This window comes from Schistocerca piceifrons, chromosome 3, assembly GCF_021461385.2.
Source record: "Schistocerca piceifrons isolate TAMUIC-IGC-003096 chromosome 3, iqSchPice1.1, whole genome shotgun sequence".
NCBI classification, from domain to species: Eukaryota; Metazoa; Arthropoda; class Insecta; order Orthoptera; family Acrididae; genus Schistocerca; species Schistocerca piceifrons.
Window position 1 is genome coordinate 837900179 of NC_060140.1, and position 21487 is coordinate 837921665.

The 21487-nt window shown below is 41.1% G+C and overlaps 1 protein-coding gene across 1 annotated transcript in view; it reads left to right on the forward strand.

The window, feature by feature from the left end:
* Nucleotides 1-19884, forward strand: part of LOC124787955 (DNA polymerase subunit gamma-1, mitochondrial) — a 169161-nt gene extending 149277 nt beyond the window's left edge. The window contains exons 12-13 of the mRNA XM_047254958.1: nt 3069-3360; nt 19652-19884. Coding sequence (XP_047110914.1) covers nt 3069-3360; nt 19652-19728 — 369 coding nt within the window. The 3' untranslated portion in view covers nt 19729-19884. The remainder of the gene's footprint in view (nt 1-3068; nt 3361-19651) is intronic.
* The last annotated feature ends 1603 nt before the right edge of the window (nt 19885-21487 follow it).

Sequence of the window (21487 nt, forward strand, 5' to 3'; positions counted from 1 at the left end):
CTGTGGAACGGCTTGCCATGCCATTTCCACCTGGCGCCTCAGTTGGACCAGCGTTCGTGCTGGACGTGCAGACCGCGTGAGACGACGCTTCATCCAGTCCCAAACATGCTCAATGGGGGACAGATCCGGAGATCTTGCTGGCCAGGGTAGTTGACTTACACCTTCTAGAGCATGTTGGGTGGCACGGGATACATGCGGACGTGCATTGTCCTATTGGAACAGCAAGTTCCCTTGCCGGTCTAGGAATGGTAGAACGATGGGTTCGATGACGGTTTGGATGTACCGTGCACTATTCAGTGTCCCCTCGACGATCACCGGTGGTGTACGGCCAGTGTAGGAGATCGCTCCCCACACCATGATGCCGGGTGTTGGCCCTGTGTGCCTCGGTCGTATGCAGTCCTGATTGTGGCGCTCACCTGCACGGCGCCAAACACGCATACGACCATCATTGGCACCAAGGCAGAAGCAACTCTCATCGCTGAAGACGACATATCTCCATTCGTCCCTCCATTCACGCCTGTCGCGACACCACTGGAGGCGGGCTGCACGATGTTGGGGCGTGAGCGGAAGACGGCCTAACGGTGTGCGGGACCGTAGCCCAGCTTCATGGAGACGGTTGCGAATGGTCCTCGCCGATACCCCAGGAGCAACAGTGTCCCTAATTTGCTGGGAAGTGGCGGTGCGGTCCCCTACGGCACTGCGTAGGATCCTACGGTCTTGGCGTGCATCCGTGCATCGCTGCGGTCCGGTCCCAGGTCGACGGGCACGTGCACCTTCCGCCGACCACTGGCGACAACATCGATGTACTGTGGAGACCTCACGCCCCACGTGTTGAGCAATTCGGCGGTACGTCCACCCGGCCTCCCGCATGCCCACTATACGCCCTCGCTCAAAGTCCGTCAACTGCACATACGGTTCACGTCCACGCTGTCGCGGCATGCTACCAGTGTTAAAGACTGCGATGGAGCTCCGTATGCCACGGCAAGCTGGCTGACACTGACGGCGGCGGTGCACAAATGCTGCGCAGCTAGCGCGATTCGACGGCCAACTCCGCGGTTCCTGGTGTGTCCGCTGTGCCGTGCGTGTGATCATTGCTTGTACAGCCCTCTCGCAGTGTCCGGAGCAAGTATGGTGGGTCTGACACGCCGGTGTCAATGTGTTCTTTTTTCCATTTCCAGGAGTGTAATCACAATGACTTTCTGTGTTGTGGAATGATTGAATTGATGTGCAAATGTAATGTGGTGTCAAGTGAAAAATTATGCCAACAGTGGGAACATGCTGACCATTTAATGCAGGGGCAGTCAACATTTTTTACCTACTGCCCACTTTTGTATCTCTGTTAGTTGTAAAATTCTCTAACCACCCACCAGTTCCACAGCAACATTGGTTTATAAAACAGGAAAGTAACTTTATAAAAGCTATAAAACAGAATTATAGCAAGTTAAAACATATAATAATTACTTACCAAAAAATTCATGTCAAAATTTTATGAAAATGCAATGAGTTTTTAAAACCCCTACTGCATACCATCCACCATGAAAGCTGGAACACCTAGTAGTGGGCAGTAGGGACCAGGTTCACTGCCACCTGTAGCAGTTCGCATTCTTTTATTCTTTGCTTGTTGTCCTCGGTGTTGACATACTGGCTGAAAAAATTGGGGTTGTACATGCAACCACTGTGTACTGTAAATGATGTAGCCAACAGATGCACAGTTGCGTTTCACAGTCTTTTACTTTCACTGTTCACAACCCCCCAATATACACAGTAATATGGCCAGTGCACAATTTTTTTAACTTTCTATAAGCCTCAATAATAGTTTGCGGGTGAACATCCACATACTGTTACAATAGTTTACAGTTGAACATCTACGAGCAGTAAAAACCTAACCACAAAGTTCACAGTTCTTGAAGAAAAGAAAGGAACATATAGAGCAGACACTATCATTGTTTTAACATACAGCCTAATTGTGTAACACTTATTCCAGGGTTAAGTTGAAGCATTGTTGTTGTTCTAACCAACACAGGTTTCTTGTCTGAAACTTGGCCGTGGACTGACTGTCTTGGGACCAAAAATCAGGTCCACATCCTCATAATAATAGGTTCTAAATTACACATTGTTCGATGTTTAATTTACAGAATTACAGTTAAAACTTAACTCATTAAATTAACTGAATACATCTAAAAATTCCTTCCTTTTAACAGTTTCTTCTACTACAAGGCTTAGGCCGAATTATTTGTTTAAATTGTGAAATTAACAAATGTAGTTACACAAACAATACTTTTGGCAAAACCATTAATTACTTTGGAATTAATTAAGAGCTGGCTTTGCTAACATGTTTTCGAATAGATCCAAATAGATCCTTTAAGAATACTATGTATGAGTTGTTCCTCCAAATGTTTATAATTAGTACAGAATTTTTATTTGTTTATATGTCAACAGTAGAAATTAACAAATGTAGTTACACAAACAATACTTTTGGCAAAACCATTAATTACTTTGGAATTAATTAAGAGCTGGCTTTGCTAACATGTTTTCGAATAGATCCAAATAGATCCTTTAAGAATACTATGTATGAGTTGTTCCTCCAAATGTTTATAATTAGTACAGAATTTTTATTTGTTTATATGTCAACAGTAGAATTTAAGTTATGAAACAATTACTGTTTTCACCCTGTAACTAAAGATACTAATTAGGAATAGTTGAAATACATTAGAAAATCAATTACATAAATAAAACTAAGCACAAAATTAGATCTGGTGCTATATTCTTTAAAATTGAGGCCCAACCTTTCTTTTTTATGGAATTGCAGATTATATTCATGTATGTTAATGGTGATTTAATGATTATCTTTTACATTACTCGTAGAATGTATCCTTACAGTGGATTTTCAGTGGGTTAATGTGAAATTAAAAGTCCAGAGATGTCAGGTTTGATCTCCTGTCAGTTGCAGAAATTTTTTTTCTGATTTATGTTGTGGAGGAATATATTCACACATGCACCTAGAAGACGTACATTTAACAGGATAAATAATCTTGTTGTTGTGTGAGTAACCTCTTTTTTTTTTCCAGGTGCGTTACCTTGTCCCTGAAAAAGACAAATATCGTGCTGCAACAGCAATGCACATTTCCAACCTAATGGCACGTGCTTTCTGCAGCAGCCGTGTGGGCATGTATGACCTGCCCCTGTCTGTTGCATTCTTCTCATCAGTCGAAGTTGACAGAGTACTTCGCAAGGAAGCAAGTGATGACTGTGTCACACCGTCCAATCCTCACGGGCTGAGTCGAGGATATGGCATCCCACCGGGGGAGTCACTGGATTTAATAACTGCTCTTCGATTGTGCAATTATAAACCGTGGACAGGTCAGTTGGTAACTAATTACATGTATATCTAAATGTAATTCACACACAAATACTTTTTGGTCTAGTTGTTTTAAGTAACATCTGATCCACAATCCATGAGTATACTGATTTTCCCATAACATTCTGATTAAAGATTTTCATTATTTCCTTGCATCACTAAAGGTTTAATATTAGGATTATTACTTTTTCAAGACCACACATATATGTATTGCTGTGTGCCTTCTGATGTGTGCCAGTGATAGAATTGAGATAGAATCCTGAACCCATAAGTGCCAACCCTCCCTTTCCCCCCTGTACATACATACATACTCTTGGGGAATATGAGAGGGGAAGACATAGAACCAAGGAGAGTGAAGAGGAGTAGGGACAGAGAGTGAGAGAAGGAAAATGTGATTGTTATAACGTCAAGTTGAACACATATATTTCAAAACGACACAACACATGTAAGTCACAGAGCAAGTTGACAAAGCAAGACATGTGAACACAATAACATTCAAATGAGCACTGAGTCCAAGTCTGGCGGCTGCTGGCTGCTTGGCCGCGTAGGTGGCGCAGCTGCTGCATGGCTGGCAGACTGCGCCGCATATAGAGGACGCGCATACCGTATTTACTCGAATCTAAGCCGCACTCGAATCTAAGCCGCACCTGTGAAATGAGACTCGAAATCAAGGAAAAAAAGTTTCCCGAATCTAAGCCGCACCTGAAATTCGAGACTCGAAATTCCAAGGGAGAGAAGAGTTTTAGGCCGCACATCCAAATCGAAACAAAGTTGGTCCATTGTAATACAATTTAGGTCGAATGAATGACGATACAGCTACAGTAGTTTGGTTCGAGTTTTAAGCTTAACAGTTAAGCTTTACCATGTAGCCATTGCTATGCGTCAGGTGCTCCGTCCGTATTTATATGGGTACCATTCCTTTATCACGTGCTTCGTCTGGTTTGAATTGATTACTTATTTTTCTTTGATCTGGCAAGTGCCGTTCTCTTTGTTATAGGTGTTCACGTCATTCTAAGCTGAAAATGCATTACTGTACTGTGTCATGCATTGTTTGTCGCATTCTGATAATGAGTGTTTACGACCTGCCGCCGCTCGCGGCATGGCTTGCTTTTGTGCGCGCAACCGCCGCTTTAAAAAAAAAAAGAGAGAGGAATCGTCTCATTAGCGGAACAATGGCAAGAGACTGCTTGCTATTTGCTGTTACTTACACTGGTGCTTTCTTTGATAATGATCAACAAGAACCAAATAATAGACTGCGTATGATAGAAGATGTTCTGAACGAGAGCTTAGCGAAAATATTTCTCCGGTTGAAAATCTTTGCAGGCGCCTCTGTAGTACATTACATTCTGTACAGAAATTAGTCATCTTAGATTTAAAAATCTAGTCAATTGCCGTGCTTCATTTCTGACTGTATCGCTATTAGGCATAAGAACAATACGAATATAAACATGACATGATATGTATATTATTCCGCGTTTGCTGTTGTCTCATTCTAGTTTCGTAGTTTATTAGGCAGACAGGATTTAAATGAGATAGCAGCAAACACGAAAGAATACATGGCAAAATGTTTATATTCGTATTATTCTTATGGTGAAGAGAATACTGCATATGATTCACAATTCATAAAAGTTCTTATTAGGAATGATCTCTTGTCCCAGGTAGGAAAAAATTCAGACAAACAATCTTGCCAGTCGGATTTTCGTAGTACGCTGAAATGCTGCTACATTCGAAGATGAACAATACGGAATTTGTATTTACTTTGTTGGATAATGTATGAAAATGCAGTGGTCGAAACTCGGGGCGGTGAAAAAAAGCTCGTCTTCCACTTTTTTTTTTTTTTAATTTACTGACGCAGGGGTTTTGTCGCCAGTATTTATCTTTGTGCCTGCAAAGCATACCTGTGTAGCACTACATAATTCGACGGAAGAAGTTAGTTGTGGCGGCACCTACCAACATTTTTCAGAACTTCCGCTTACTTTGCACTCGATTCTAAGCCGCAGGCGGGTTTCTGGATTACAAAAACCGGAAAAAAAGTGCGGCTTAGACTCGAGTAAATACGGTAACTGCGCGGCAGCACTTTGAAATATCGGTGAGTCACAACACTTTTCCTCCCTTCGAATTTTTTGCACTGGTCTTGATGGAGGTGGCCTGTAGACTGCTAACGTCCATAACTGTTGTTTGACTGGCCATAAAGTCTCGAGGAGGAGGCTTCCTGTATGGATGGAAGTGTCCCCAATGATAACGGGTCAAAATGAGAACAGAAGTACTTACTCTGGTAAATCTACATATGGATAAACAAAATCAAAAGAGCAATAACAGAGCAATTGAATTATAAAGAAAATTTGAATTACTAAAAGCAACAGAGAATATTGATTAAAAATTATTTACGAATAAACAGATATTAATAAATGCAAACCAGAGGAGTGACATTCTTAATATTTACAACTAGTGCTTCATAAATATATCATACTTTTTGCAGATTCCAAAAATAATATTCTATATGGAAGAACATAGTTTTCATTCCAAACACAACTTTGCAACATGGACAGTAACTTTAGTATGGAATGATGCCTTCAGCTTCTCTGAAGCAATTTTCATAACTCCCTTCACATCACAAACAATGCCATCTGACTAGTGTTATAACGTCAAGCGTAGTAGTTCCGCAACGGATCAGAAGTCTTAGTGGACTGACGATCGGGCCAGAGAATACAGCGTAAAACCTGGGAGAGGGTAGGGTCAGAACCCGTAGCAGCCGCCAGCCGGTCCCCGGTAATGGGGAACTTGTCCACAACCCGCTGCTCGGCAACATCCAGGTGGAAACACAGAAGTTCGTCCCTATCGAATGCCAAATCAGGACCCATGGGAAGGCGAGACAGTGCATCAGCATTCGCATGTTGAGCCGTCAGCCGGAAATGAATCTCATAATTGAAACGAGACAAGTAAAGAGCCCAACGCTGGAGGCGGTGTGCAGTCTTGTCGGGAAGCAACGTTGACGGATGAAACAAGGAAACAAGTGGTTTTTGGTCCATAACAAGATGAAATTTGGATCCATAAAAGCACCAAACTTATGAAGAGCATAAATAATGGCCAAAGCTTCTTTTTCAATTTGAGAATATTTTCGTTGGGCATCGGTGAGCATTTTGGAGGCATAAGCAATGGGTTGTTCAGAACTGTCAGAAAAACGGTGCGCAAGGACTGCACCAACCCCGTATTGAGAGGCGTCCATGGCAAGAACGAGATGTTGGCCAGGTCGATAAGTAGCCAGGCATGGAGCCTGTTTCAGCATAGTCTTCAATTTCTGGAAAGCCGCATCGCATGATGTGGACCAGTGAAAAGGCACGTTTTTATGCAACAGGCAATGCAACAGCTGAGCCACCGAAGCAGCAGATGGTAAAAACCTGTGATAGTATGCTATTTTCCCCAAGAAGGCCTGCAGTTCCTTAACAGATGTAGGGCGAGGAAGGGCATCAATCGCAGCGACAGTTTGCTGAAGCGAACGAATACCATCCCGAGAGAGTTGGAACCCCAAGTACGTGATAGATGCCTGAAAAAACTGTGATTTCTCAAGATTACACTTAAGACCATACACAATCATTAACCCGGCTCCAGGGAGGTAGGGTGCCCTTCCCTATTCCTCCACTGGGGTAATTCCCGTCTGGCGCGTCCACGTCGCGGGGGTGGGCATCCTACACTTCAGTAGGCCGGTGTGCTAGGATGGCTGAGTTCAGGCAGGGACCCAATCCTGTGGGGTATAACACGGAACCCATGCCCAGGGTTACGGGTGAAGACCTTAATGGCAGCGACGACGGAGAAGGAAGACTTCGGACGGCGTAGCTGGCAGATAAGGCAACCCTCCTTTCTGGGGATTAAATGAGAAGGGAACCACTGCCTTGTGGTGGAGGAGAAACTCCAAAGGCTAAGGGAGACAACCCCAACGGAAAATCCTTTCTTGCGTTAGGCCTAGCAAGCCAGTAGGAAAGTCTTCATATATTGCTTTCATAACACAGATGAGCCTCGGAACGAACCACTCAGGATTTGACCCCACTGCTTCTTCAAGTTGGTGGGATGATACCACAATCCAAGCAGTTAGAAGAAAAAATGGACCATGGAGAAAGTGGTGGAAAACTAAAAATGACGAAGACCATAAAAGATATATAGAGGAAAAGAAGTAGTGCAAAGAAATAGTGGAAACAGCAAAGAAAAAGGCATGGGAAGAGTTTACATAAAAACTTGAAGAAGATGTGAAGAGCAATAAGAAAATGTTCTATAAAATGATGAAAAATAAAAGGAAGGCCTCTGAAGTACCAGTAAAGATGGAAACAGAGGACGGTACCATTATTGAAGATCCAGGGAATATAAAAGATCTCTGGAAAGAACATTTTAAGAAGCTGTTAAACGCTGAGGAGCAGGTACATGAGGAAACAACAAATAATGGAGAAATTGAGAGAAGTTGGGAAGCAGAATTAGGGCAAATTACACGGGAAGAAATGGAAAAAGCTGTGAAGAAGATGAATGGGGGGAAAGCCCCAGGACCTGATGAAGTATCAGTGGACATGATAAGAGCAGCAGGTCCAGTGGGAATGCAGTGGCTGTATAGAGTACTATCAAGAGTGTGGAGAAATAGTACAATACCTGACGATTGGAGAACAGGAGACATTGTTCCCATCTTCAAGAAAGGCAATAAAAGACTTTGTAAAAACTACAGAGGACTAACCCTTATGAGTCATACAGCCAAGATTTTTGAAAGAATTTTACTAAATCGAATAAGTGAAAAGATAGAAAAGGAGCTGAGTGAAGAACAGCATGGGTTTAGGGAAGAAAGAAGCACGATCGACCTGATATTTTCTATCCGTCAACTGATGGAAAAAAGTCGGGAGTATAACAAAAGGGTGATAATGGTTTTTATAGACATAGAAAAGGCATATGACTCAGTTGACAGGGAAAGACTCTGGGGAGAAATGAAGAAGATAGATATAGAAGATGGATACATTAATGTTATAAAGACAATGTACAGAGGACACAATTGTAGAATTAGAACACCATTGGGGAACTCTGAATACTTCGAAATAAGACAAGGACTTAAGCAAGGAAGTATTCTATCTCCTGCACTTTTTAATGTTGTGATGGAGGGAATGAATAGGGCAGTTAAAGATATAGTAAAAGAAAAAGACAAAAAGGTGGTGTTTGCAGATGATATGGTAATATGGGGCGATAAAGAGGTAGATGTACAGTTACAGCTTGATGCGTGGAAGGAAATAATGAAAAGGTATGGATTAAAAATAAATAAAGATAAGAGTGAAGTAATGGTATTTGGAAGAGTTGGAAGAGAGAAAGAGATCAACGGAAATATTACCTTGAATGGAGAACCCCTCAAAGTGGTAGAAAGTTTCACTTATTTAGGGAGTGAAATATCTAGGGATGGAAGAATAACTAACAAAATTAATAGGAGGTTACAGAAGGGAGGAAATTTCTACCAAACAATAAAACACCTGATTTGGAATAATGAAGTTTCAGAAAGAGCAAAACTCCTTATGTATAAGAATTATTACATCCCTATTTTCATCTGTGGTGGAGAAACATGGACAATGACAGAAAGGGACTGGAGCAGACTGCAAGCAATTGAAATGAAATTTCTCAGAGCAGTTAAGGGAAAAACAAGAATGGACAGAGTAAGGAATGTAGAGATTAGAAAGGACCTTAAACAAGAGAATATGAGAGAAGAAATTGAAAGAAAGAGATTAAGATGGTATGGGCATGTTAAGAGGATGCATGGGCAGAGACTCCCCAAAATTATGGAAGAACTAAAGATGGATGGGAAAAGACCTAGAGGGCACCCAAGAACATGGTGGAAAATGGGAGTTAGAATATCTGTAGAAAGGAGAGGTGTGACCTGGCAGCAAGTGGAGGAAGAAAAGTGGTGGGAGGACCGAACCAAATGGAGAGGACTCATCAGCACCCAGATCCGGCAGTAGCTGGAGCGGGATTCGGATATAGATAGATAGACACTTAAGACTGGCAATCTGTAAGACACGAAAAAGTGTGCGGAGGTTCTGAAGATGTTCTTTAGTGGTGGAGCCAGTGACAACAATGTCATCCATGTAATTGATACACCCAGGGACAAGGAGCAATAATTGTTCCAAGAATCACTGAAAGAGAGCAGGGGTGCTGGCAACTCCGAATGGCAATTGTTGGTATTGATAGAGGCCGAAAGGCATGTTAAGGACCAGAAACTGCTGGGAAGCAGTGTCAATAGGAAGTTGATGATAAGCTTCTGACAGGTCAATTTTAGAAAAATACTGGCCACCCGCAAGTTTAGTGAACAATTCTTCAGGTCGGGGCATAGGGTAAGTGTCGATGAGGCATTGCGCATTTACAGTAGCTTTAAAATCGCCACAGAGACGAATATCACCATTGGGCTTAGCAATGACGACGACAGGAGAGGACCACTCACTGGAAGTGACAGGAAGCAAGACCCTTGAAGCAGTGAGACGATCCAGCTCCCATTTTACCCGATCATAAAGGGCCACAGAAATGGGCCGAGCCCGAAAAGCTTAGACCGAGCAGTGGGTTTGAGCATGATATGAGCTTCAAAGTCATTTGCACGGCCTAACCCAGGAGAAAAAAGGGATGAAAATGTCGTCGACAAGGAATCCAATTGAGCATAAGGAATAGCATCAGAGACAATATTGACAGAGTCATCTATGGAGAACCCAAAAAACGCGAAAGGCATTGAAACCAAAAAGATTTTCTGCATTACTCTGGTCGACCACAAATATGGGAACAGTGTGAACGATGGATTTGTAAGATACCTCAGCATTAAATTGTCCCAAGAGAGAAATCTTCTGTTTATTGTATGTCCGTAATTGCAGGGTGACAGGTGATAGGAGTGGAGAACCCAACTGAAGATACGTCTGAGAATTAATGATAGTGGCAGCAGAATCAGTATCCACCTGCATGCGAACATTCCGACCAAGGATTTAGACTGTGAGGAATAACTTCCCTGAAAGGGAAGAAGTGCAATTGACAGACAACACAGAAGCAAGAATCAGCATCATGGTCATGAACATCATGTAGGCGGTCGGATTTGCAAACGGAAGACACATGACCCCTCTTTTTCCAAATGTGACACACGGCCCAACATTGGGGGATTGTTTACAGTTAGGCCAAGGCTGCACTTGGGAGCATACTGCAGCCACTTCGGCCGGCGGGGACATGCCGCACGCGTTGTCAACAGCGCACAGTGGTTGTATATCCCCGACGTCACCCCACGCCTCTATTTGCGCTCCAGCGGCGCAAGAAATTTCAAAAGACTGTGTGATGGATAGGACTTCATCTAGAGTTGGATTTGCCAACTGAAGGGCACGTTGCCTTACTTCTTTGTCGGGCGTCGACCGGATAATAGCATCCCGTACCATGGAACCTGCGTAGGATTCTTTGTGAACGTCTGTAACAAATTGAAGCTCGGCAGCCCAAGCGCGATAGGATTGACTCGGTTGTTTTTGACAATGATAAAAGGCAACATGAGAGGCTACCACATGTGTTTGCTTATGAAAATATACAGACAGAAGTGAGCACATTTCAGCATAGGACAAAGACGCAGGATCTTTCAAAGGAGGCAATTGCGACAACAATTGATACATTTGATGTGAAACCCATGAAAGGAACAGAGACTTACACGTTTGTTCGTCCGTGACATGAAATGCCAAGAAGTGCTGTCGAAGATGTTTTTCGTAATCAGACCAGTCTTCCGCCGTCTCATCATAATGAGGAAATGGAGGTGTAGACAGCGACGATAAATAGCCCGCATTGGATGCCGCGACAAAATCGCGAATTGCCGATGTAAGAAGCGTTTGCTGTTCTGTGATACCTTGCAACAGTTGCTATAAAGTAGCCATGGAAACCTATGGGTCAACGATGAAAAGGAAAAATCCACTACCTCGTCGCCAATAGTTATAACGTCAAGTTGAACACATATATTTCAAAACGACACAACACATGTAAGTCACAGAGCAAGTTGACAAAGCAAGACATGTGAACACAGTAACATTCAAATGAGCACTGAGTCCAAGTCTGTCGGCCGCTGGCTGCTTGGCCACTTAGGTGACGTGGCTGCTGCATGGCTGGCAGACAGCGCCGCATATAGAGGACGCGCGTATCTGCGCAGCGGCGCTTTGAAATATCAGCGAGTCACAACAGTGATCATCACAGTTTCTACACCTTCATCTTCCACAGTCAGAGAGATTAAGTACACAGGAGAATAATCCTAGTTTCCCTCCCCACAGTAACACTTAATAAAATAATATCTTAGAAGTAAAGGAGACCACTCACCAAAAGCAGCAGCAGCATTGAGCTGCCAACAGGAACACGTAAAAGAAAGAAAGCTTGTTAGCTTTTGAAGTAAATCCTTTCTGGTGCTAGAGTACACACGCCCCTACATTATGCTCTCTGGACATGTAACATCAGGACTGCTCTTCGCCGGCTTGGACTATGGAATGGCGGGTAGAAGGGGAGTGACAATGGGAGGCAGGAAGAGGGCTTAAGGATGGGTAGTTTGGAGGGAGGCAGACTGTTTGTTGACTAGGGATGCAGGAGGGAGGGATGGCAGGTGATTGGGCTAGGCATGTGGGCATGTGTGTTGGAGCAGGGGAAGCACTGCACAATTAAGGTGATGTGAACTGGGAGGGGTGATAGGACAGAGGAAGGGGAAACTATTGGGTGGAAGATGTGGCAACAGTTGGGTGAATGCGGAATGATAGTTGGAGCTAGAGGCATGGGACATCACAATTTGGAAATTGTTTGGGAATTCAATATTCCAAGATCCACAGTGTCAAGAATGAGCCAAGAATACCAGATTTCAGGCATTACCTCTCACCATGGACAGTACAGTGGCTGACAGCTTTCACTAAACAACCAAGAGCAGCGGCATTTGCATAGAGTTGTCAGTGCTAACAGACAAGCAACACTGCATGAAATAACAGCAGAAATCTATGTGGGGTGTACAACAAACGTATCTGTTAAGACAGTGTGACAAAATTTGGCATTAATGGGCTACGGCAGCAGATGACTGATGTGAATGCCTTTGCTAACAGCACATCACCACTTGCAGCACCTCTCCTGAGCTTGTGACCAAATTTGCTGCACCCTCCATGACTGGAAAACTGCGATCTTGTCAGATTAGTCTTGATTTCAGATAGTGAGAGCAGATGGTAGGGTTCGAGTGTCATGCAGGCACCATGAAGCCATGGACCCAAGTTGCCAACAAGGCACTGTGCAAACTGGTGGAGGCTCCATAATGGTATGGGCTGTGTTTACATGGAATGGACTGCATCCTCTGATCAAACTTAACCAGTCATTGAATGGAAATGTTGATGTTCAGCTACTTGGAGACCATTTGCAGTCATTGATGGACTTCATACTCCCAAACAATAATGACAATGCGCTATGTCACTGGGCTGAAATTGTTCACTATTGGTTTGAAGAACATTGCAGACTCTTTGGGCGAATTATTTGGCCACCCAGATCACCCAACATGAATCCCATCACACTTTCATCGGACATAACCAAGAGGTCAGTTTGTGCACAAAATCTTATACCAGAAACATTTTCGCAGTTACGCACAGCTATAGAGGCAGCATGGCTCAGTATTTCTGTAGGGGACTTCCAACAACTTGTTGAGTCCATGTCACATCGAGTTGCTGCACTAGACCGGGCAGAAGGAGATCTGACACAATATTAGGAGGTACCCCGTGACTTCAACTCAGTGCAAAAAGCTGTGCAGTTATTGCAGTAGAGCAAGAATATTACATGGCTACTTTCAAGGAGGACATGTCTGATGGGGTGGATAAGGCTGTGACAGGACCGGAGTAGTAAAATAATATGCATTTACATAACTTCCAAACCAATGTTTGAATTGTAATACAAAATAACACCACATGCTTATTAATGACAGTAAGGTTGAATGATTACTGCCTTCTGCTAAGTAAACAATTTCACTTAAGCATATACATACATTTGTGTTTTTTTGTAATTCAGATTATACCTTTGGTCCACCCCTCCCCCCTCCCAAATCAACCATCCAGATTATACCAATCATTAATGTTTACTTGATTTTATTACGGTATATTGATAATTTTTACTTATGGACCATCTGACAGCAACTGAATAAAACACAATTTTAGTGCCATACGCGTTTCGCCTTTATTTTCTGCAAGGCTTCATCAGTGGCCTGGAATATGTACATATGTTAGCTATTTTATTTACATTTTTGTCACTGTGCCTATAGGTTATAAACAGTTCTGGTGGTTGGTATTTCCTATTAAGTAGTAATGTTTTGAACTGTACTTACAGGTTGCGTAGACAGTTTCTTACATATTACGCTCCTGTTGCATTTTTGGTGTTGTTGTTCCTATGAGCGCCAATTTGCTGTTTTTTCCACATTCCACAGCACTATGCACTGAACGCTTCTTTTAATGCAATGTTTTGGTTTCTGTTGCCGACTGTCAAATGTTTTTGCCAAAGATCGAATATTACTGCCAAACTTATGAGTGTAACTATTGAAGTATCTGTGGTCTGTTCGTGTATGCATTTGTGTGTGCGTTTGTGTATGTGTGTGTGTGTGTGTGTGTGTGTGTGTGTATGTATGAGTGTTTTTTGGTGTGGTATTAATTTAATTTAATTTTATTTTATTGTATTTATTTATTTTTGTTTTTGTCCTGTGTGTGTGTGTGTGTGTGTGTGTGTGTGTGTGTGTGTGTGTGTGTGTGTGTTTTGGTGTGATATATATTTTTTGTGCTGTGTGTGTGTGTGTGTGTGTGTGTGTGTGTGTGTGTGTGTGCGTGTGTGTCTGTATTTTGGTGTTATGTAATTTTTTTTTTTTTTGGGGGGGGGGGGGTCGCTCTGTGTGTGTGTGTGTGTGTGTGTGTGTGTGTCTGTATTTTGGTGTGTGTATATATATATATATATAATGTTATCATTTCCTTTATTAAGTGTAGTAGGGAGCCTGTGCTGATGTGTGTTTGTTCATTTATCACATGTTTGTTTTCTGCTATGGCTTTCTGGATGTGGAAGTTTTCTTGCATTTGTATAAGATGTTTGTCATGGTTGCTTATTCTCATTATTTTCATTTCTTGTTCCATGTTTGTAGGATGATGGTTGTAGTGTTTTAAATGCTCTGCAAATGTGGAATGGTTTGTTTCATACTTCCAACATCTGATATGTTCTTTGTATCTTGTTTCAAAATTCCTGCATGTCATGCCTATGTATACTGCATCACAACTTTGACATTCAAGTTTATATATTCCTGATTGTTGGAATTTGTCCCTCTTGGTAGCTGGCTGGCTTAGGTGTGATTGAAGGGTTTGCCCAGGTTTATATGCTATTTTGAAGCCCTGTCTCTTTAGGATGTTTGCAACTCTGTGTGTTAGTTTATGTGTGTAGGTCATGGTGTACCATCTGGTTCTTTTCTGTGTGGTGTTGTCATTGTGTGTGTTTGTTGAGTGTGTTTGTAAGTTTTCAGCTTGTGAGTTCTTTTGTGTTGTGGAAATGTTGTGTTTGTTTTTTATTTGTGTTTTTATTTTTTGATTGAGCCTGTGTACCACTTGTGTGTCATACCCGTTGTTCCTAGCTATTTGTATGATCGTGTTCATTTCTTGTTCATAGTTTCTCTTGCTGAGTAGGATTCTGTTTAATCTATGTAACATGTGTCTTAGTGCTGCAAGTTTCTGGCTGGGGGGGTGGTTGGATGTGGAATGTATTATTGTGTCCGTGGCTGTTGGTTTTCTAAAGATGTTAAATGTATGCTTTCCATTTTCTTTTTAATTGTAATGTCAAGAAAATTTATTTGATTTTCTTTTTCAAGTGTGAATTTTATGTTCTTATGAGCTTTGTTTATTTCTGAATGGAGTTCATCTATTTTTTCACTTGGCTCATCTACCAGACAAATAATGTCATCCACGTATCTGTACCAATATATGATTTTGAAACTTTCATTTGTGGTTCTCTTATCAAATATCTGATTTTCAAGGTGACTGATGAAAATGTTTGCTAGTGTTCCTGATATTGGGGATCCCATGGGCAGTCCATCAGTTTGTAGATAATATTCTTCCTCAAACTGAAAGTAGTTTTGTTCAGTTGTCAGTCTGAGCATATCTGTTATTTCTTTTATTGCATCTGTGGTGAGGTTGCTGTGGGATGAGAGATTTTGTTCTATGATTTCTATTGTTTCTGTGATAGGGATGGAGGTATACATATTTTCTATATCGAATGAAATCAGTGATGCTGTGTGTGGTACCTGTATGTTCTGTATATTTTCTATTAGGTTTCCTGTGTTTATCACTGTTCTGTTGTTTTCTACTTTATAGTGTTTCGTAACTAACTTTTGGAGGTGTTTGGCTATGCGGTATGTTGGGGCTTTCTTGAAGTTGATAACAGGTCTCATTGGCATTCCGTCTTTATGTACTTTCGGTTGACTGCGGAGTGTTGGTGCTTGTGGGTTTTTCTGTGTTAAGTAGTATTTCTGTTTGTCTGTGAGTGTGTGTTCAATGTTTTTCAGTGTTCGTTTCACATTTGCCTGGAATCGTGTAGTTGGATCTGACTTCAGTTTTTGTATTGCGTTGGTGTTTATGTATTCCTTGGTTTTTGTGATGTATTGCTCTTTATCCATGAGTACTGTTACATTTCCCTTGTCTGCTCTTGTTATTAATACGTTGTTGTTTGTTAACTTTTGTTTTAACCTTTTCATAGTAGCTGCTTCTGTTTGGTTGTTCTTATTGTGTGTCTGCTGTGTTTGTTTTATTATGCCTTTTATTTCTTCTTTTACTAGTTCTCTTGTCAGTCCTATGTTTATTTCACAATTATTTTGTTGTTCTTCACATGTAAGGATGTGTTCGGTTTCTACTATGAGATTTTCTATGTATTGATTGTTCACTTTGCTATTGGTGCAGTGTTTCAAACCTTTTTCCAAGAGCATTTTTTCGTTTTCGTGTAGTTCTGTCTCTGTTAGGTTAACTAAGCGTGGATGGGATGTGTGTTGGTGTTCATGTGGTTTCACATTTAAAATGTAAATGTATTTTTGCATCTTTTTTACTGTTAGTTTCATTATCTTGTGTTTATGTTTGTTTTGTAAATGTTTCATTGCTATGTATGTGTTGTGCTCAGTTTTTTCTACTAGAGCCATGAAAACTGCGGCGTTTCTTACGTTTTTTGCCAATTCTACATGAGTCTCATAGAGCATCATGTTTAGGTGCTGTTTTTTCGAATAGAGCATCTTAATTTCATGTAGTAACCAATATCGTTCTGCAAATGATTTCGACTTTTGTGCCACTGTAGAACTGTTTTTAACCTTTACATTAATGTAACTTGGAATTAAATCGTTCTTTTTGCATGTTCTGTTGAATTTTATGTGCTGTATCGTCTTATGGAGTCTCAGATGTATTTTCTTGAACCGGTTGTACACGTTGACAGGGAATGCTTGACATAGCTGTATTGACATCTTCAACTTTTGTAGTCCTGTCTTCCTCAGTTGCGTGTAATATTACGGTATATTGATAATTTAATTACTTGATTTGTTTTGTGCCTCAGCTGTTTCCTTTGAGTTGACTGTCATATTATTCTTTCATCATATTATTGTTTAGCTACACAGTTTAATTAACACATTCAAGAGTGCAACAAAAATAATTGTTACATTTGGAAGGCCGGGAAAGTCCAACTACACACATTACTTTGTTTATGAAAAGAAATAAATATAATTACAAATTTTTGGTCTGAAATGTCTGAGGAAAAAAAGAAGATTCAGGGTTATTCCATCAAAATATTGGAAGTTTTAAAAAAACTCATTTAACTTCTGATTTGTGGAGATGAACTGCAGCTGGTAAATCTTGTAGGTGTAGTATATTTTTCAAACATCGTTTGACCACTGATACAGAAATGCTTAATATGTATGGTTATAACTAAAAATGCAGTTATTGCAGTTAGGTACTGAGAAAGGAGGAGTTGTCGCATACAGTAAGAAGGGATAGAAAGAGTTGATACTTTAGATACTGCAGTGATGGGAATTTTGAAACATGTGCTCAGAAGTAGATTTTGATGTAACATTAATAACAATAATCACAATATACAAGACACCATCTGGTAATTTTGAGTTATTTACAAAACAATTTGATAGGGTTGTTTCTTTTTAGAATTAATCAAGTGTGTTAGTTCAAATATGTTCTCAGTATATGAGATTATTGGAATAAGTGATTTGAAAATGGAAAGAAAAACTAGTGTATTCTAAATATTTCCATTCACTAATGAGTTATGGCATCATTTTTCATCATCATCATCATCATCATCATTAGGGAGTTCTTCCAGCAAGCTGAGCAGGATGATTCTGAACAATCTGCTTCTCTCTCTTTCAGCCTTGATAGATTTGTTCCTCTCATGATAGCATTCCCTCTCCTTTCAGAGTCTTTGTCAGTCTGGTCCAGTTCCCTCTTTCTTGGATCTCCCGCTGGTCTTCATCTTGGTACGCATTGGTGGGGAATTCAGTTAGGCTGCATCTGTTTCACATGACAAAAGAACACCGCTTACTGCACTGACCCTTCCTCCATGCTCACTTCCATAAGCAGGTATCTCCTTGTGTGCTCATTTTGTAATTTGTCTCTCCCTGTCATTTGTAGAAGGGACCTAGGGAATTTCATTTAACAAGCTTGTAGTTGATGTACATTTCTTTTGCATATGACAGCTCACGAGACTATAGAATGTGACGGGCACCTGGAAACTTTGGAATGCGGTCACCTCGGCCTTTACAGGGGGATCTTGCCTACTAATCATCAGTTTCTTACAGATTTATTACATATGTAGGACCTGGCCAGAAATGAAAGTAACAGAAATGGGAGCGCCAGATGGCCAAGCATTTACAAAAAAATAGCATTTTTGGCATGGGTCAGGAGAGGCACGAGATGCTGCAGTGGAAAGATTATAGAATGGTATTCTGAGGGTTGTGGGGTCAAATTTCCATGTGGAAACTTTTTATTATTTTCTTTTTTTATGTTAATTACACTGCAAATAAACTGAAATAATGCTCTGTATATAGTATTATTAACATTTTCATAAAAAGTATAAAAGGAAAGGCAAAGGAAAATTTGAGATAGCAAATAAATTTCCAAGGAAGGAGTGTAGTTACAGGTTCCCCGTGGACTCTGTAAAGTAAATAAATTTCCAGGAAAGGATTGTAAGGCATAGACAACTAGTTCACATACAAAATTAGATCCTTTTGTTATTCTGCAGTTGATTTACATGTTCGGTGCTTACACTCTTTGTAAAATGGGAAGCAGTGATTTTCTCGGCATCTTGCACATGCTATTTAACAAATCTGGGTCATTTTTAGTCCAATTAATCAGTTCTTAGTACACTTCAAGTCGGTATTGTCTCTAGTCACTTGGCAACACTTTTGGAAGGAATTTTGTGAACACTCAACACATGTTCAGATCTTCAGTTAAAATTGACTTAACTGCATAAAAACTAAAATTAAGTTCATCAGCCATCTCCCTAATTGTAAGTCTACAATCAAAGTGCACTAAGTTGTGAACTTTCACAACATTTTCATTCATTTTTGAGGTGAAAGGACGGCCGGACCGTGGTTCATCTTCAAATGGTTCGCGGCCATTTTTAAATCTGTTGAACCAGAAAAAAACATTTGACTGGCACATACAATTATTTCCAAAAGCTGTTTTTAATAGTTCGTAAGTCTCAGAAACTGATTTCCCAGTTTTAAAACCAAATTTCACTCAAACCGGTTCTCCGTTTTTATATCTGTTTTCACACAGATAGAATCCGGCAAGAAACCCTAACAGACCCCCACTCAACCAGCTGCCACAATGAACTGAATACAGGAAACGCAGTTTCCTGGCAGAGGGTGTTCAAGGACAAGGCAATGACTCACTTCCCGACCTCTGTGTACCTGCCTGCCAAGCCAGTAAGCAGTAGCGGATCCATTCTTAAAACTTTCCAATCACATCTCGTAAAACATTTCAGGCAGTCCTGCTGCCACGAGAAAAGCTTTTTCACTACTGAAATAGCTGTATGTTCATCAAGCTTTGTCTCTCCTCATCTTCACAATAGATGGTTCCCTCTCATCTTGCGTTAAGAGTGACTTTGACTTCCTTATAACTTTCCTCAACCCTTCTTTCTCTCCTTCGGGAAGAAACCGGCAGTTTTGGAAGCTAGGGCAGTTCCCATGTACTTTGAAATAAAATATATGTTGTCTGCTAATACATTTTACTGATGTTAATGAATTATTACTCATATTTTCAGGTCTGTCTTGTGTGAGTAAATCGGATCATAACATGAAGCGCAAGAAGAGAGAAGAGGATGAAACTCAAACTGTTTGACAAAGAAGGCTCTCATAGATTGAAAGAGGATGGAATGTTACAAATACATTTATCTGGATGAATTTTCTATTTATCTTTGTCCCTTATGGAAAGAGACTGCAGTGTATTATACATTTTTGAAAAATATGATTGGAAGAAAATATGAGCCCAATATAAGTTTTGTTCTTATCATTACCTTTGTTTGCCATGCTGCTAAAAACACATGGTCCAGACCTCCTAAGTAAACGGTGGGAAAAATATATCTAAAAACAAAGATGTTGTAACTTACCAAACGAAAGCATTGGCATGTTGATAGACACACAAACAAATACAAACACACACACACACAAAATTCAAGCTTTCGCAACCAACGGTTGCTTCATCAGGAAAGAGGGAAGGAGAGGGAAAGACAAAAGGATGTGAGTTTTAAGGGAGAGGGTAAGGAGTCATTCCAATCCCGGGAGCGGAAAGACTTACCTTAGGAGGAAAAAAGGACAGGTATACACTCGTGCACCCACACACACACACACACACACACACACACACACACACACACACATCCATCCGCACGTATACAGACACAAGCAGACATTTGTGTGTGTGTATATATATATATATATATATATATATATATAAAAAAACAAAGATGTATCTAAAAACAAAGATGCTGTGACTTACCAAACGAAGTGCTGGCAGGTCGATAGACACACAAACTAACACAAACAAACACACAAAATTCAAGCTTTCGCAACAAACTGTTGCCTCATCAGGAAAGAGGGAAGGAGAGGGAAAGACAAAAGGATGTGGGTTTTAAGGGAGAGGGTAAGGAGTCATTCCAATCCCGGGAGCGGAAAGACTTACCTTAGGGGGAAAAAAGGACAGGTATACACTCGCACACACACACATATCCATCCCTCATATGTGTGGATGGATATGTGTATGTGTGCGAGTGTATACCCGTCCTTTTTTCCCCCTAAGGTAAGTCTTTCCGCTCCCAGGATTGGAATGACTCCTTACCCTCTCCCTTAAACCCACATCCTTTCGTCTTTCCCTCTCCTTCCCTCTTTCCTGATGAGGCAACAGTTTGTTGCGAAAGCTTGAATTTTGTGCCTATTGACCTGCCAGCGCTTTCGTTTGGTAAGTCACATCATCTTTGTTTTTAGATATATTTTTCCCACGTGGAATGTTTCCCTCTATTATATATACACTTTCCACCTTCTAATACCATGTCACCCTCACAACACCCCCACAATGACCCCATTAAGTTTTATTTACATTCCCTCCACAAACATGCCTTCGCCCTAGCCAGATTACACTCCCATATTCTATTTTCTCAGGCTTGTCTAACATTTGGCATTACCCCCAAAGGCCTCACACTTAAAGTTCCCATCTCTGGCTGCAACCCTTCTTTCCATCAGTCCCTATACCAGTTCCAAACTGAACAATCCATTGCCCTCACCCACCTAATCCTTCACCTACACATCAACTTAGCCAATGAACACACCCGTCAACTCCTATCCTTAATAAAAGTCCTTAATCTTTCCTCTCCCACATCCACACCGGTTGTTCAGAGCATCCTCCTACAGGCCAACCGCAAATTAGAACAGCATGCCACCCTCCACCTCAAAAAACTATCCAATCTCCTGGTTTCCCACCTCTGGAAAGGCAACTCACTCACCCTTCACAACCTTTCCAGCAAACCTCAACCTCCTCTCATTGCACACAAACCCAGTCTCTCCCATCTACTCAATCTCCCACTTCCAGCTCCACTCCCTCCAAA